This window comes from Acyrthosiphon pisum, chromosome A2, assembly GCF_005508785.2.
Source record: "Acyrthosiphon pisum isolate AL4f chromosome A2, pea_aphid_22Mar2018_4r6ur, whole genome shotgun sequence".
Taxonomy (NCBI): domain Eukaryota; kingdom Metazoa; phylum Arthropoda; class Insecta; order Hemiptera; family Aphididae; genus Acyrthosiphon; species Acyrthosiphon pisum.
The window spans coordinates 86,047,015-86,066,241 of NC_042495.1; the positions used below are offsets into that span (position 1 = coordinate 86,047,015).

The window sequence follows — 19,227 nt, forward strand, 5'->3', positions numbered from 1 at the left end:
GTTTCATAATAGGTTGATTCACTCTAATTTTTAAACTAATTGAGTATAACACAATCTGCTGAGCGTTTAAGTATGTTACGCACTTGCAAGACAAAGACAACAAATATCCGTGAGGCGTGCTCTTAAAGCTTTTAGTACTATCTAGTATCTACAGGGCCGGATTGGTATGTATTGAGTCATCGAGATTTTTACTTTTATGCGGCCCATTTACATATTCGGTGGACCAAAATTACGTCTATAATTATTATAAGCTTATAGGTAAATTATATATATATATAATATTTTAAACATGAATTTATTTTCACTCACACTCAAACTTTAAGCAGCCTACCGAGATTTTCTCGGTAGCTCGCTTAACCAATCCGGCCCTGACTATCCAGTTACTATTCAATTTAAGAATGATCAAATATAAATTAATGTAACAAAAAATATATTTGAAACACTGTTATTAAATGTTTTTAATACATTTTTTTTATATTGTTGAAATACAACATAATTGTAACTAATATTTATAAATATAATGTTTGCATACTTTCCATGTTCTTCCAACTGTTGTCGTGCATCTTTAGCTGTGTAATCTATAACATTATCAGGTCCAAGACCTTTCACTAAATTTATAGCTGTTGAATCACATGTAGTAGTAACCTAAATACAAATTAATCAGTAAAATAAAAACCTTGTCTGATTAAAAAAAATATACATAATATATTTTGAAATGAGGAAGGGAATCAAAATTCAAGATTATATATTAAATTATTTTGAAAATTTAATTTGAGTTAAAAATGTTGTTAAGAACTATGTTGTACATAGTTTTGTAAGTTTAATAACGACATTTCATTGATATGTTCTTAATTGTACATGACATAATTTTTAGTTATTTAACTATATAATTGTTACTGTTATTTAATATTTATAAATCATTTTATATTAATAAATTAAAAATATACTGAATAGTAATTGATTTTAACTTGTGAAAATCATATACGTATGATATTTTATTTCAAATTTATTTATATCTTTTAATAACAGATATATTATGAAGTTTTCTATTCTTTTTAATCTAAACAAATTCTTCAAAAAGCTTAATACATCATTGTCAATTAAAGTTTTTAACTTAGCTAGTTAGCCTTATAAACAAAAAAAAAGGATAATCAGTAATCAAGACTTTATACATCAATACTATTATATTATATTATTATTATCTACAAGGCCATCCTGATGATTTGCGGGGCCCAGGGCAGAGTAAATTTGCGAGGCCTAAAATGTCATTAATATAATAATAATGATAAATATAGTAGGCACCTAATACAATACAAAAAAAGGTGGACAAGTGGGTACCACTCTGCTGTACAGTGGGTGTCAAGCATGTCGTTGTAATGGATGTGTTATATTTAAATTACATTAATAAATTATTGCAAACGAAAAAATATTCTGAGTGGAGGAGACATTGTATCACCTTAGCACACTTGTATAAATAATCAAATTTAGTAGTTAAAAAAAAATTAACAAAGATCGAAAACGTGACTTTCCGGGAATTTTTTTAGTTTGATAGAGGTACAAAAACTTGTTGGAAACCTTCTATTAAAATTTCTTTTATAGCTATGAAAAGAAAAACTTTTATGAATTTTGTCGAAATTTGAACTTTATAAGCATATAACAAATAATTAAGCCTATGTATTTTTAAACTTCCATTAATGAAAATTATAAGGAATCTATCATTACGTCATTTTCAAGATTTTTTACTAAATGAAAAAGATTTTATCGAGGATAATTTTAAAAAAATTCAGAAAAATGCAAAAATGTCTCAAGGGCTCAAGGCTAAACTACCTCAAAAATAGTCAAAATATTGAGAAATTGTTTTATGGAAAATTCTAATATAAATATTTGTTGGAAATTTCAAGGTTCTACAGTTATTCATTTTTAAGATACACCAAAAAAATAAAATTGATTTTTTCAAAAATTGGTGTTGAATAAAAGTCACCTATTTTTTTGTTTTTCGCAACGCTTTCTAAAACTACTTAACATTTTTAATTATGACTTCCAAAAAATACCAACAAGTTTCACTTTTCTATCAGTACAAATGCTGATCTCGAAAATCCGAGCACTTTTACTACCTGAAATGCGCCTTAAAAAACAGAAAAAAAACACACATCATTGTAATTTCAATAAATTGTTTCGCTCCGCTCAAAATCTAATATACTTATTATAAATTAACCTTCCTGCGTCTTAAATTAGCAAATGTGTCATTAAAAATTAAAATATAAATATAAATTTTGGTTAGTCAGCATTTTTTTTCTATAAATATTATAGCTAAGTTGGTGTTTTTGTTTTTGGGACAGAACGCTTTGAAGATTTTTATAATTTTCAACTTTGAAAATTGAATTTTTATCATATTAACTCGTTTAAAATGCAATACATTTATTTGACGACTGACGTCAATTAATATAAGTAAGTATAGCCGTATAGGTAGTAAAAATTACAATAATTGAAGGTATAAAAATATATAAATGATAATTTTTTTTTCTCATTAACTTGGCTTTTTTATTGTATCTAAAAAAGCAGGGCCTGTCCAACTGGTGAAGGTGTGGGGCCCAGGGCGTGGGCCCCGCTCACCCTGCCCTAAGGACAGTCCTGATTATTTAGTACAATTCTTGTTTAAGTAAAAAATGAATGATAATTTGTATGTTTAATTTATGTTAGTTGTGTTCAACACTTATTGAATTAAATAAAAATTGAGACTATTATCTAAGTACCTTAGCACCCCAATGCTTTAATAATTGTATGGCACAATTACCAACACCTCCAGATCCACCAATGACTAGTACGTTTTTGTTAGTAGCTTTCCAAATATATAAGCCACCGACCAATTTCAAAGCAGACCATGCAGTCATGCCTGTGTATAATAATCCTGCCGCTTCTTCAATTGTCAAGTGATCTGGTTTCTTAGCTACCTAAAAGACATTGTTAATTTTACTACACTGGACATATTATGTTGTTAAAAATCTACGTGTAGTTTGTACCGTACCAGACCTTCAGGAACGGCAACAAATTCCGAATGACAACCTTGATGGAAAGGAGGCACTACACCCATGACCACGTCGCCGACATCAAAGCTCTTGACTTTCACCCCTTTGGCTATGATTTCTCCACAAAAATCACGTCCCAATGTCAGTGGGAACTCAACAGGTTTGTGCAAGGACATTTGCTGTGCTTGCCGGATGGTGCCCAACAGTACTTGACCGAAGCCCTCTGAAAATCGTGAAACGGGGAAAATTATTATATTATAGTGTAACGAGTACATCACACACTTTTGGGCTTCTCTTTTCACACCAGTCACCACTCACCAGCCATGAGAACGTCAAGCGGGTTGACAGATGAAGCTTTGACACGCACCAACACTTCATGGGCAGCCACCATGGTCGGCGACCGAGCGTTGCTGGTCAGCACCAGATCATCGATGGTGCTGTACGAGTGAGCTTGCCATGCAATCATTTTCGACGACCAAGTAGTCTGGGTCGGTGTCGTTTCCGTCTCCGTCTCGTGATCTGTCGCTGTCATGTCGACTGTCATGTCGTTGGCGATGGTTGTTAACGTGCGTCGTTGAATTGTCCGAGACACGAACGTGTTCTTCGAAGGTGAAATCGGAAATGAACGAAAGACTATTCTGAATATTGTGTTTGATTTAGACATAATAATATATTATATTATTATTATTGTTCTTCAATTTCCACTGGATTCGTATTTCGTGCTGATGGTGCCCCCTCCGGCCGTTATCAGTCGGTTATCACACCGGGTGCCAATATTATCGCGAAAATGATAATAATAATTTATTATTATTATTATTATGATTATTGTCATTATTTCCCACTATAATATTATACTCTTGCATGCTTTAATTTTAGCAATTAAAGTCACCTAATAATAATTAACTTATTCCTATTATAATTTATTGCGTTTTTGTCCATTGCGTAATCATTAATCGCTGTCGAAGCAATTAATATAATACAGTATTACTCGATGCTTGTAAAAGTGTTATTATAGTTACTTATTACTTATTCTATAGGTACCTACTTTCTTAGTAAATATTATAATATTATAATTTATTATTAGGTACCTACCATATCTACGGACGCAGTGGCGCCATACCCTATAAGTTATAACCAGAGATTATCTGTGCTATAAAAGTACCTATACAGAAAGTCCGAAATGGGTGAATAGGCATATTCAGAAATATTAAATACGTTTTAACTTTTAATGATTATTTATATTAACTATATTTACTAGGTACATAATATGTCCTCCTAAGGGGTGCAAAAAAAAAAAAAAGAGTGGAGGGCACGGATTGGACCACCCTGATGGCTAAATCTAACACTATTAAGCGGGCTTACGTCCTTATAGTAACTATACCTTACGTCCTTATAGTAACTATACATAATACATATTTTGTACACATTATCATTTTAAGTCATTGCATTATTAAAAACCATGGACCACGGACGACGGACGTATAGGTACCTATAAAAAAAAAATACACAGATATCTGTGGACGTATATAAAAATGTGTTAAAAACCAAAAACATAAGGAAGAAAATAGCTACGACAGAACAGAGTCAAGGTGCTAATGATAATATGACTATGCCCTTATGGCCTATAAGTAATAGGTTGAGTAGATTTGGGGGCTTAGACGATTTGAAAATGTTGGTAATTAGGTACTAATTACTAACGATCTATTAATATAAATAATTTAAGTAGGTATATTAAATACTACGTCATAATATCTAATATTACATATAGCTTATATTTTTGTAAAACTATATTTAGTGGCTTAGTATGAACATTTTAAAAACTCAGAAACTACTAATTAAAAATTTGATTTAGATACATCAACATTTCCATGAGAATCGCTCACTAAATAATTTACAGTAAAAAGGGGATTTTCGTTTGAAAACCATATTTGTGTTCTGCAGTGGCGATATCCTTGAGTAGTACAAAATTATCAGGAATTTGAAAATATGGTCTTCAGGTATACTTAAAAATTCTAAAAATTAGAATTTGAAAAAAAGTGTTATTAAAGGGAAAAATGGATTTGAGCATAGAGCATATTATCTGTGTAGTGTACCTATATTACATATTTTAATAAGTTCTACATATTATTTTACGTGTTTTATTTATATATATTAGTATATTACATATTTGATATTATTAGGTATTTAGGTGCCCATATATATTATGTATAAGATTATAATTATTAATTTAAGACTTTTTTTCAAGAATTTTTATTTTATGATAAGGTATATTACTGAATCTTTCAATAGGTAGCCAAATAAATTATCTCGTAACATCGTACGTAAATTCGTTCTCAAACGTATTTTTTTTTGAGGTCAGTGATAAGTTCTTTGTTAGTTTTGAGTAAAAACTTGGCTAAAAAGGTATAATAACATTCTCAATCGTTCGATAACCACAATTGTGTATCGATTGAAAAAAAGTGACATACAAATATTTGGAAACTTTCAAACATCAATAAAGTATAAACAATCAATAACAACAAAAATAATATTTATCGATTAGATTTGATCAAATATTTGTGTTGTTACTTGTAAGTAACTAGTAAGTAAATAAAAATAACACACAAATAGTCTCATTTAAAATTTGAAAAACCGTTTTAATCAAAACAATGTTGTCTTGTTGTATATTGAAATTTTATTGCAACATTTTCTCTGAACAAATATACCTATTCCTAAACTTGAGAATCTATAAACATATTTTAAGAAAATAGTGTATCTGATAAAGTGGTCATATCCAAACTTTAATTGGGGTGTGAAAAATGGGTAAATTTAGAAACAAAACATTGAAATAATGTATATTTTGGATGCAAAATGTATATCAGGTAGGTATCGACATTAAAGCTAATTAGAATACATTTGTATTTTGAAGGTTTTAATTTGTCAGGTTCTTAAAAAATAAAAGGTTTTGTATTTTTTAGTGAAGAGGATGAACAATTATTTTTAGATCACCTCCTCCCACCACAAAAAAATTCTGGCTACGTGCTTCCAATTTTATACTGCGTAAAAAGTAATTTAAAGTTGAATTAAGAGAGCACTATACCCGCATATACGTTCTCTATGTATTACAAACGCATAACATTAATTAGCAAAATTTACGCTCCGCAGATTACGTTTAGGTCTGTTAGTTAAAAACTAGAGTGAATAAATTGACTTCTTAAAATATTTAAATGTAAGATTATCTAGTGAACCTCTAAGGGTTTTTTTATATTTTAATTTAAAGCAAGTTATAAGTATTTCAAAATTGTAAATTGTTTTTGTATTTTAAAATACCTACTCATAAATTACTTTAAAATTAAAATCTAAAAATTAAAACCTATGAGGTTCACTAGATAATAATCTTATCTTTAAATTTTACAAGAAGCGGATTCACTCTAATTTTTAAACTAACAGAGCTAAACGTGATCTGCTGATCGTAAAATTTGGTAAGTAATGTGTTTGTAAGACAGAGAAGACGCATGCGGGTGAGCTCCCCCTAAAAAGTCTTACGTTTTATTGTTATTGTCTAGCATTCTGCCTTGTGGGCAGGGGCGCGACAATACTACACAGCAGGTATACAGATAATTGCCTGGGTGGTGGCCGGTGGGGACCTGTTAAACGGGTGTTGCTGAGGCCCATCGAAAACTGGTAGCCGTAAAAAGTATAGTATATTTATTTGTTCATTAATCATTATATTATCATGATTCATGATTTCGATACTCTGTTACACGAGAGAATAATCGGATTTTGCGTACCACGTCTGACGGCTTCGGTGACGTGGGAGTACCGGGCCCCAATTCCCTCTCTAAGAATCCTAAACTATGGACGTCACCTGAGACTGGACATTTCCTACTCGTGACGTACCGATTCCCTTTTTTTCCAAATTCTCGGGGAACATTGGTCAGCGCCCAGCGGACTGAATACTGATTATTTTCTCGTGGAACAGAGTACCTACCTTTAATCTATATTATATTATAGTATTATGAGATTAAATATTCATCGTGTGGAGAGGACCAGTATCATTAGTCTCTTACTTTCTTTCTTCTATTATGATGTTTAAAAAAATAATTTATTGGACGTATAACTGTATATTAAGTGAAGTAGGTAATAAACTACCCCAATAAGACTTATTTAATAATTTGATCATATGTAAATAATAAATATAAAATTTAACTTATTTTATAAGGGGGTTAAAATCATATACATATTAACTATTAGTTAATATTATGTATATGGTTAAAATAATGTTTTGCTTCACTTAAAAATAATGTCGTCTATGCGCCACATTGCCTACGAAAAATAGGTACCTACAACCTACAGGCTACAATTATTTTTGTTAAATCGTATTTTATAACGCCATTATGATGAATAAGACGATTTCGCAAAAAATGTAACAATTGATCATTTTTTCCCGAGTCGGAAATATCGGTAATGAGTAATGACTATAGATTGATTACAACGTAGGTAAATACTTAATGTGTTCGCATTTAAGTGGATGGCCAATCAATTTTTTTTTGTTTACATAAACATAAATATCAATCTATTTTTACATGAGCAGCAGACATAAGTATAATATACTCTGTAATTACAGTAATAGACAATAATATTCCTTTGAACCGGCCAAAGAATCAAATTTAATATTTTTATCCTTAAAATATTATAAATTTGACGCAAATCGGTATAGTGTTCCTAATTTCCAATATCGGTTATAGATCTAATCGGTTAAATTAATGTTAACTATAAAATTATATTTATATGTAAATATAAGTACCCAGTAATTTAAGTATTGGTAAATGAGGAAGTTCGATTATTTTATTATTGTAATAACATTTTTAGAAAAAATTCATTTTCGTTTTACGTATAGCCTCTTAAACTCTTTGCATGATAGTTAACATAAAAGGTCACATGCGTTTATTTATTGCATTTTCGGAATTGATGATGATTTAGGTAAGACACGAAAATAGTGAAATGAGTACCTATTTTAATAAAGATTAAATTATTATTTATTCGACCATTAATCTCAATGTCACTGACCTACAATTATTGTTTTGAGCATTTGGCAGTTGCTAGTTATAATATTATTTATAAATTATACACATTTTAAAATGCAGCAAATGTTCAAAGAGTTAACATTCGGTTGCGGTAATATGATTATGTGTGTTACAGCTTAAACGTCAGATTATCCCATTTATAATATTATGAGTGATATTATGTGGTTCAGTGGTTGGTTGGTTAGCTTAGATTATGTTGAAACTATTAAAAATAATAATATACTAATTTATAAAACTATTTCATATCGTTTCTCCCAGCCCCCTCAAAATATGTCAAGATGTAAATGTCTTTACGTTTACATGTACACTAATTAATTTTGAGACGACGCAAAAAAACCAATTGTTTCTGTAGAGTCCAGAGATTTTAATTCTCAACGGGTTCATTGAATAGGTAATATTTAGGAAGCTTGTTGGGCAAATACCATTCAAATGTCCAATTTTTTACTTTGATTTTATTTGTCAATATTTCATGTTTGTATACATTTTTTTCATCAGATGTCTATACTGTGTCGATCGTTGTTATAAGCTTAAGAGAGCACTATAGCCACTTATATACGATTTTGCACTATATAGGCTACGTTTACTATAAATAAAATAATATGAGTCAATATTTAATTTATATACGCTTATTTCATTCAGCCAATTTCTGAGCATAATTAATTACATAGATTATACTCATAAAATCAACGCATAATACGATATCATCTAGTTATTAAATCTATATTATGATTTATGATTAATACTTGTATATTTATTTATTAATTTTCGAATAGCCAATAGGTCATGTATGACTGTATAAGTATAAAGATTAAAGTTCCTTCCTAAAATTGCAGCAATATTGAACCTATACAGTACTATAGTATATACTATATAGTGACGCCGAAGTGCCGAACACGTACTTAAGGTGGTGCATTTGCACCACTTATATTTGGTGAGTGGGTACTGGGTGTCTGGGTCCATTGAATTAATATCATACAAAATCCAAATGGCGTCAAAATTTGAATTTAATATATATATATATATATATATATATATATAAAGGAGCATAAAGCAACCTTCCTTTTTATAGATTTTAATATTTTATGTAATTTATTCGAAATAGCTCGGTGGGTGCCTTGGTAGCCTGGTAAACTACACAAATATTGTAGACGTAACTATAGTTTAATATTGTAATTGCAGGTTTCTTAATTAGTTTTATTATTGATTAGAAATACTATAGATCGCTCACTGGCCCGTAATTAGTATTTACGCGACGCGAAATATTGACGAAAAATGGATGTGGCCGTTATGAAGCGCTATTGTCGCCCATAAGTTTCTTATGGACGACGTATTTATAATCAATGGTTTTATGTTTCTAAACAGGGTCACAGAGACGGGCAGAGCGGATGTCATATTATTTCACCAGGGGTGGTAAAAATAATCCACCAATTATGGTATATTATATTTAACGACATCTATTTAGAGCACCTTGGTAGATCGTAGTGGAGCAACATGATCAGAACTCTGCTCAACTAAGCTTTTAACTTTAAATACTTCTTAGTTCTAACTAGGGCAAGCTGATTTTAATTTAAAATGCATTATTTTTAGGGAAGTATCCGGCAATTATTTAGTACAAAATCCGTTTCATACATCAGATAATTGAAAACATAAACTTGTATTTGTAGTTTTTTGAGCCTTTCACTATAATTTTGTTAATTTTTAGTGTATATTTATACATTATATACATTTTTAGATTAAATTTGATTGGTAATTCAAAATATTTTGTTGAGACCATAATATGATATACTATATCATATTTAGTGGTGCAACTAGCCCAAACATTTGTGGAAAATGGGTACATTGAAGCCTCTCAAAATTTTTTTTTTTTAAAAGTGACTGGACGGAGCTTTGTATCCACATCCCCCTAATCATTGGTTAAAAAGTTAAAAAATAATAAGGATACAGTCAGATATACATTATAAAAAATTTTAAATTTGTAAAAAAAATATGGCTGTTGCCAATGTTCTAAAACAATTATTATTAAGATGGGTTGCGTCAAGATCAACCAAATAATAAATACCTATAGTTATAAATAGATCTGCTATAAGTTACCTACTTACTAAGAAATTAATTATTTGTTAAATTATTATACGCCTAAGTGAAATAATCCATCGATCTATCACATTTATAATATAGATTTTACCTATGATTTATGATTTAAAGTACAATATAAATAACAACAAATTAACATTACCTTAAATAAATTAAAATTTTAAAAACATCAATCACCTACCTATTGATTATGGTGAATCGTAGCAACCAAAAGTAAAAAATTAAGTTCTAAAAGTTAAGGTTGTAATACCTAGTATAGACGTATAGTGCCGTTTTTTTTCTTCGTTATAGTGGGTATCAGTAGTTAATTAATTTATGTATTTTATTTCACAAATATAAATATATATATACTAGCTGATCATGCGCACTTTGTTGTCCGTAAAAAATTACAACTATTAAAACACTTCAATTTGATGCATGCTTGTTAGGTTAGGCTGATCTCGTCAATAGCAACCATTTATAAAACATTTCCATCGTAAATCTCAAAATCCCTGTTAGAGCAACCCCCCCCCCCCCGGGTTTAATTTACCCTTTTTAAATTAGCATATATTATTCAAAGATAAAGTGGTTTTCTATTGGTAAAATAATTTTCAAAATCGGTTCAGAAGTTTCAGAGATTACCCTCTACAACCTCACAATCTTACCACTTTATAATAATAGTATATATACATTATACAGTGGCATAATTAATCATGGGGGGGGACTTTCCCCCCTAGACATGTTTGTGGGGGCAAAAGTATTATTTTGCACCCTCAAATAATCCACATTTAAAAAGTATTCTTAACAAGACTGTTAACATAATATAATAATATTAAAATATTTTTTTCCTCAAATTACTTAATAAAAGTTTATATTTTTTTAGGTTTCTCTTGTTGTTTAATATTATAATCTTGAAATTGTGATTATGACTACAGGAACGGCCAAACGGGAGGTTAATTTTATTGCCCCCCCCCCCCCCCCCCTAGATTTTTATCCAGTTACGCCACTGTATGTTTAAACTTTTTGAGAAGTAAACTAATTGTTAACTAATGTTTGATTTTAATAATACTCTTATTTTGTAATTTTAGATATTTGTCATAACTCATTAGCCATTAACAATAATTACGTAGGTATCTAGGATTTCGGCGCACTGTGGCATAATGATCATAATGTTCATTAAAAAAGTGGTTTACAATAGGTAATGACATTGTGGAAGTTATTTAATTGTTACTACACAATTATAGAAGAAAATAAAATAAACATGTTAATATTATTTTAAAGTCTGGCACTATATTTCTTGAATTTTATTTAATAATTAATAACATTTAACCATTTTATCATTAAAATTAAACATAATAAAAATATATATTTTAAAGCTCAATAAAATTACTATAACAAATAACTTGAACAACATTACCGAATATATTACAAGTATTGTTACTTGTTGGTGCCATAATCACCAAATGAAAGATCTATGAGCAATAATAATTTAGTTATAAATCAATAATATTCTAAAAAAAAATAAAAATATATAATAAAAATAATAATAAGGAACTATAATATTGTTTGTGTATAATATTTTTAAAACACTTTTACTTGATATATTGTTTCCCATGATTAAATTACATTAACATATGTCAGTTATGCTAAATCACAAATTGTAATTGTTCTAATCTATATTGGTGTTCACTAAAGCAGTTCTAATTCAACTAAAATTTTTAGTTCTAATTTATACAATATATAATTTTAAAAAAAAAATTGAATATAAAATATACTGACAAATATATATCATATTATATTTTGGTTTAGTAATATTCTATTCAATGTAACGAGTATTGTATGAATAATTAAATTGAATTATTTATATTATATTATTCTAATATAAAAACATACTATAAGTGCATTAATATTCAGTTCATCTATTAGCTCCTTAATTTAATATTACTTATAGAAAGTAGTCATGTATGAACATTCACAGATGTACAAATTTTCTTACGGTTCTCCTCCAATAATAGGTTCATCTGTAGGATAGTGTACGACAGTTCTCAATCTTCTGGGCACAGCTTTCAATAAGTTATTGTAAATACACATGCCGATAAGCAACAGCAGGAAACCAACAGGCTGTAAAGATATAATTTAATATAAATAAATATTTATCTGTTTTATTTAAATTATTTATCAAATATGAATTATAACTTAAACATTTTTAATATGATACAACAATGGTTAAAATAACAAAATATTACCTGAAGTGGATTGAATGTTTGCCAGCCAACTGCCAATGAAAAAGTCCAAATGAAGAATGTTCGAACGGAATCCAATACCATCCTAGTAGTTGCAGATATTTCCTTAGCAACACTTATACCAGAAAAGTTGAAATAAGCAATACTTATTATGTTTCCTGGAGGTAAAAACACATTACAGTAATGATACAAATATCACATTCCATTAGTATACTATCCATTAACATTTACCAATTAATGCAACCAGAATCCATTTGTTGTTCATTATTTGAGTAATAGCTTCTGGAAAATCTTCAATGACTCCACGAGAGTTATTACCGTCAAGTGGAGGACCAACATTGATATAATAAAATGGTACTAAAAGCAAACCCATCATCAGGAATCCAAATAGACCTTGAAAAAAAAAGAATATACATATAAATATATCATACTTCAATCATAATTTAATGCAATAAAACTACGTAGAAGATGTAGTAGAGGTGGACTAATCTACCATGTTCCACCGAGTTTTAGGATTTTAACCAATCCTATAAATGTCAACAGCCCATTTTTCAATAGGACATAATATTATTTATTATTATTCCTATTTCATTGATCAAAGTCCGGGGTATTCAAATATTGTTGGTTTATTACTAAGCCAGCCCAAATTTTACCCAGCCCGCCCAGTTCAACTTGGTAACTCGCCGGACCTGGTCACGTGACTTACTACTGAGGTATTAGTGATTATGTCTAAGGGACGAGCCAGAAGTACAAGTAACTCCCATAAAATTCTTGAAGGACCCCAGATTGATATTTCACATAAAAGTATACATTTCCCATAAAATGATTTATTTTAGGTTTTAACTTTCAATAAATTATAATTTGTTACTATGGGTCTCAGTTTACCTCTGAAGTGGTTACAAAGCCCAGGACCATTATAAAATGCTTTCGAAAATGTAATTTTCATGTTTATAACACGTACTTAATTAAGCACCGCTCAATAATTTAATATTGATCTGAGCATATGTTTATTATGTACATAATATATGAAAGAAATAGATTAGGATAACTATTAATGTATTAAAAATTAAAATAAGGCATCATTCTATTATGTGATTATATTATAAAATATTAATACCTTCCCAACCAACAGCTTGTAATGGTGGAATATCATTTGAAACAACATATTTCTCTTCGTAAACCATTTGAGCAGCTGTTATTATCTGAGCAAATAAGATCAACGAGTCACCTAAAAATTAATAATAAATATGTACTTTGATATTAACATGTCATATTTCTCAAACAGCATAAATATGTTATTATGAATTGTTTATTATTTATTACCAAGAATGATGTCATTAGTAGATTTTGAGTTTGAATCAGTTGACAACAAATCTGATATACCAACTGTGGCCAATCCAATAATTATTGTAAATATGCCCAACCAATGGCGAACAGATACTTGTCGATGCACAAACATTTTTGAAAATATAGCAGTAAAGATTATTACAGCACCTTAATGAAAAATTAATAATGTATTAAATAAGTAGAAATCTATTAAGAGGATGCTATATTTATACATATTATCTGTCTTACACATGCGTAAAATAACAATTTAGATACCATATTTTTACTACAATCTATTTATATTTAATATATATGAGAAAATGTACATACATGTTGTTGAATTAGTAGAGGGGAGTATAAATTATATCTGAGCAGAGCTTTTTTGCATACATTTATTTGAAAATTATTTAGTGCATTTGAAAACTCTGCTTTTACACAATTTATATTGTCCTCTACAAACATAAAATTTGTTCTAACATTAACCATAAATATACCGAAATAAAAATCTGTTACGAAGATGGCCTAGGTTCCGCATGTATAAGATAAGAGGCAACACATGCAGGGGTAGCGTCACCTTAATATTATTATAATATCAACAAGCTTAATGGTGTAAATAAGCTGATTACAAAAATACCTCTTAGCATTTGAAAACTAGATGCAAAAGTCATTGTGAGACCAATGTACATGAGTGTAGTAGCAACCAAATCAAACATTGCCGGAACAAAGAACAAAAATGGATTAAATTGCTGGTTGCCTTTAACTATAGGACTATCTTCAATCGGATACTGTAACAAAAATGTAATTTAAATTATTTAAAATTCAGTGATTTCATGTGTGAAAAAACTTACTTGTCTTTTTACGTGATATCTATATGCTAATTTAAAGAACAACAAGCACAAAAATTCTCCAAAAAACATGGTTAATGATTGAAAAAATGGATGGTCAAAAGAACGCTCCTTGCCGTCTGAACCTTTAGCTTTAAGATTATCAGCCCATCTAAACCAATAATTACATAATATAATATAATACAATATATTCAATATTGCGAGGACATATTTGAGAAATGACCACCTGTGACTTTGAGAAGTGTGAATTTCAGGTTGGAAATGTACTAATGTAGTTTACTAATATAAAAAGGGAGTAATCTTTGGAAACATCTCAAGAGCACATGTATTGGATAAACTTATAAATCTAACAATGCTCTAGGCATAGCACTGTAGTTATTAAATACATGTCTAAATGGCTTAATACATATTGTTTACAGTTCTTAAATTTAAACATTAATAAGTTCAACTTAATAGTTAATAATATAAACTATTAATGTTTTTAATGAAAGGTTGGAAATAATAAAAAAGTAAATATTTGTTTAAACAATAATAAAAAAATTAATTCTCATTCTACACTCCAGTTACGAGAGAGTATTACCGTTTTGCGCAAGCAGACTGACGGCGGAGACCGTTCCAAGGCCCCATTTCCCCCACTATTCCCACGATCGCTATACACCGTATAGCGTTGTGCGCAGCCGACCGTTGCCGAACAGCTATTGGCAATGTCGAGTAGTGAGGAATGCGCGGAATCGGACGAGTTTTTGTCAGGCGACGGTAATACTCTCTCGTGGGCCGGAGTATATGTACACAATTATAGTAATCAGTGTTTGTAATTTGGTGGGTAAAATATATTGGGTACTATACTATAATTTATTGTATAGTTTATACTTTGTAATTAATTTTAGTTTAGTAATTCTTAATATTAGTGAATATTAATGAATCTAAGAACTTTAATTTTTACTGGTATATATCTCAAATTTTTTTTTTATTATATAGTTCATTATTAACTTTTATAAGCGTATTGGATAATGTGTTGTTTTGTTGTAGAATTGTTTAAATAGAACATGTTACATGTAAATCTTGTACCATTAGCTCAAGGTTAACTAGTTGAGTGACATGCATGTATGGTTCATAATTATGTAAAAGTTTCCATATAAATAAACTTGATGAGTTAGAAACAGTATAGTATACTAGTATAGTATTACATATCATTCCTATTATATCTATACATAATTATAAAAATCAGTGTTTTAAACATTTATTAATTAAAACTCAGTTACCTACCACTAAGTATCATGAATGGATGGTTTCTCTAAACATTTTATAGGAGGATAATAATAAATTAATACTCTAATTTTATGGTAATATTAGTTTAGACTTAGGTAAGTATAAAAATAAACATACAATTACTACAATCATAGATTATTGTTAAATGAAAAAGTTTATTTATTATCAAACTGAGAATATAAATAGATTAATAGTTTGCAATGTTACATTAAGTATATTATGGTATTATACGGACATAATGTCATATAAAAAGCAATATAATATAATGTCAAGAATATTTAATGATCAACAAAAAAAAAACAAATAAACTAAACTGTGAAGTTAGATTGAGTTGAATTGTGAACAATTTTAATTGAAAGTTGTAGTGCACCATCAACAAAAGTTTACAAAATTATCATTAGATAACGGGTCAAGAGTCAACCCAAAACAAATTATTAATCAGCTATTAACAGAGTCGTCAACTCATGAAGCCTACATCTTACAAGCACAATGTCAAATGATTGACTTTTATCTATACGGTGCACTGTCAAGGCGAATCCTACAGGATTTAAACATATTGTAGTCACTTATGAGTCATAAGTGGAGCTTTTTTAAACTAGGTACAAAGTAGTACTCTTAGTTAAAACATTGAACTTACTTGACGCTGAGCGTGTTAATGGATCCTGTGATGACCATTCCAATGGCCAACAGCAGTTGATATGATGAGTACATGATTGCAGTTGTGGATGTGGATTACACTCGTTAGAACAGTAATTTTACAACAGGCGAACTAATTTGAGCTTACCTAAGATACACGGAGAAAAAATCATCTATGAAACTGAATTCAAGACATTCCTATAACAGGGCATAGTAATGTGCGTCGAGATTAAAACGCTTAAATGTCACGTTTTGGCATTTTGCGTACAATTTTTTTTTATCTACCGACCAGAAAAGCACGTCCGAATAATACAATATATCCTAATCCCTATTAATAATTGTATCAATCAATTCTGGGTACGTACCGTGTGTGTGTGAAAGCCGTTGGAAAGCTCACCCGTCGCTGGACAATATGTATAATATACTTACTCGTCAATGGTCAATAGGACAATAGGTACTCGAATACAACTATACAGTGTACAGAGTACAATGTGTAGACTGTGGAGAGGAAAATGGAAATAGTAGCCAGTAGTGATCGTGCGGGCGAACTGTATATTTTGATTGTTTGTTATTATTCAATAGTTATTGACTATTATCACGAGTAGACAATAGGTTTTATAAATCGACCGTCTTTGTCGTCGTACACACTACACTGTCGCAGGTAAACGATAGTGGGCAATAGCTAAATCAGTAATCACTAATCACGCAAACCAAGCGGGAGAGAATAAAAAATTAAAAGTTGGACATAGTTATTATCTTACAGTATGTATATTTTAGGTTCTTATCGAACGTTCCCGAACTATCATTAATTGTCCGTCTCACTCAGAAACACGATTTAAAATAGTCTATCTAAAGCATAGGCCCTATGCCATAGGGTAATTTATAGTAATTTAATTAATAGGAATTTTTATTTTTTAATACTTTTTAAGCAGTGTGGTGAACAAATACTTGCAGTTGAACAGCTGAGAGCCGAGAATCACTAGCGCTCGAAGTGGTTTAAATATGTTAAATATGTATATAATATCCATGAATTAAAATACTTCATATTAATATCATAAAGACATAAACACTAGTGGTATGATTGTATGAATAGGTGGTAAGTTTTACCACCGTTGTTTTCATTGTTTAAAAAATCAATAATCATCCTGTATAATTATTTTTGTTATTAAAAATGTGCCCCCCAGTTCTAAATCTTATTTATAGATAAAAGATTAAAGATAATCTTATTACACAGCTAGCTAATATTCACGTAATATTATATTATATAACAATTTACCTACACATTTTTACTTTTTTAATTTACGTAGGTATCTATAATATTCTATTAATATATTTTAAAAAGTATACCTATTATGATTATTATTTTTATAAATAAATCTCATCGCGTAAATTATTAACAAACAAATTTTTTAAAATATAATATACTTAGTTATTTTTTCATCTGTTTGTCTTAATTACAGTAGAAACCGTTTAAAATGACACCGGTTGTAGTGACATATTATATTTTAAGATTGATTCCTATATTGTATATCTGTACGTACTTTTTTGTATCGATTAGTATGACATCTGTATAATGGATACCTACCTATACGGATGTTATGCCAGTTTTTTTTGGCTATTGGAAAATATTTTGATCTATATAATGACATAATGATATATTAAACTTTTGTCGAAGGTCATTATGTAACTTACCGATAATACAAAATATAAAAAACAAATTCTAAAGAAATTCAAAACAATTATTGTATGCTTTTTTTACAAAGTAAAAACTAAGAAAACGGATTTTTTCAATACAATATAAATTTAATTTTAAAATAATAAAACGACTTAGATTTTGAGGGGAGCGATGAATGTACCGATTAATTTAAAAATTATATATTTTTGAAGAGAGTAAACATGCATCGATTTTCTTCAACAGCATCTTTTCTGATAGGAAAATAAATCTAGGTGGTACTTTGGGGAGTCAAAAATAATTTTAAAAAACGTCAAGAAAAAGAACCAAAAAATTAAGAAAAACTGATATTTTTACGTAAAAACAGTTAAAGAAAAAAAATTGTTTTTTAATGTAACTCTAAAAAAATAACTGTAGATATAGGTAGTAATTAGGTAAATGACATTTTTATTGAATATTCATATTTGCCAATTCTATAAAATTTTCGAAAAGTTGCCACTCTTTTTGAGCTATTTATAGACCTAAGAAATTTTCAAATTTCATTAGTTTTTTTGAAAATTATTGTCCATAAAATTTTTTGCATGGTTGAAAAACTTGAAAATGTATTGCAATAACGTTACTTACTCACAGTTCCTCATAACAAGTGTCGTGTCGTGTGTGAAAATTAAAAAAATTAAATTGAGTGTAAATCCACGATATTTTAAAATGAGAGTCTGAAGTTAAAACGTCGTCAAATTTCACTAAGGGGATTGAAGGCGGCGATTTAATAAAGGGTCTTGTGTAGACAATTAGATGTCTTATACTCGTTACGCAGTGTGGTTGTGTGTGAAGTAAATGATCATTAGTGTGCCAGTGTGCGTAGATACGTTGAGAATCCGTCGTGTGCCACTCTCGCACGCGCAAACATATTATGTCATTAAATCAAGAAAAACGAAAAATATTCTTCTATGAATCACCTATAAAAACTACCAAAAGCGGTATAGTAAATTAAACATACTTCCTGAAGTTTGATTGTAATTTCGAAAAAAGGGTAGAATTCGTAATCTCCTAGACTATGCTTTGAAGGAACCACTT

The 19,227-nt window shown here is 29.4% G+C and overlaps 2 protein-coding genes across 2 annotated transcripts in view; both read right to left on the reverse strand.

Moving 5' to 3' along the window:
- LOC100168487 (reticulon-4-interacting protein 1 homolog, mitochondrial) overlaps window positions 1–3,771 on the reverse strand; it is a 5,087-nt gene extending 1,316 nt beyond the window's left edge. The window contains exons 1-4 of the mRNA XM_001948134.5: window positions 3,345–3,771; window positions 3,026–3,249; window positions 2,754–2,951; window positions 533–645 (exon numbers count right to left, since the gene is read on the reverse strand). Of these exons, the coding sequence (XP_001948169.2) occupies window positions 533–645; window positions 2,754–2,951; window positions 3,026–3,249; window positions 3,345–3,690 (881 nt within the window). The 5' untranslated portion in view covers window positions 3,691–3,771. The remainder of the gene's footprint in view (window positions 1–532; window positions 646–2,753; window positions 2,952–3,025; window positions 3,250–3,344) is intronic.
- Window positions 3,772–11,430: 7,659 nt separating this feature from the next.
- Window positions 11,431–17,426, reverse strand: LOC100164398 (solute carrier family 35 member F6). Its single transcript, XM_001947328.4, has 9 exons — window positions 16,847–17,426; window positions 16,483–16,629; window positions 14,580–14,727; window positions 14,366–14,516; window positions 13,729–13,899; window positions 13,523–13,633; window positions 12,637–12,798; window positions 12,409–12,563; window positions 11,431–12,283 (listed from the first exon to the last, which is right to left on the reverse strand). Exons 2-9 carry the CDS (start codon window positions 16,554–16,556, stop codon window positions 12,155–12,157), a joined length of 1,101 nt encoding a protein of 366 aa, XP_001947363.2. The 5' UTR covers window positions 16,557–16,629; window positions 16,847–17,426; the 3' UTR covers window positions 11,431–12,154.
- Window positions 17,427–19,227: the final 1,801 nt, after the last annotated feature.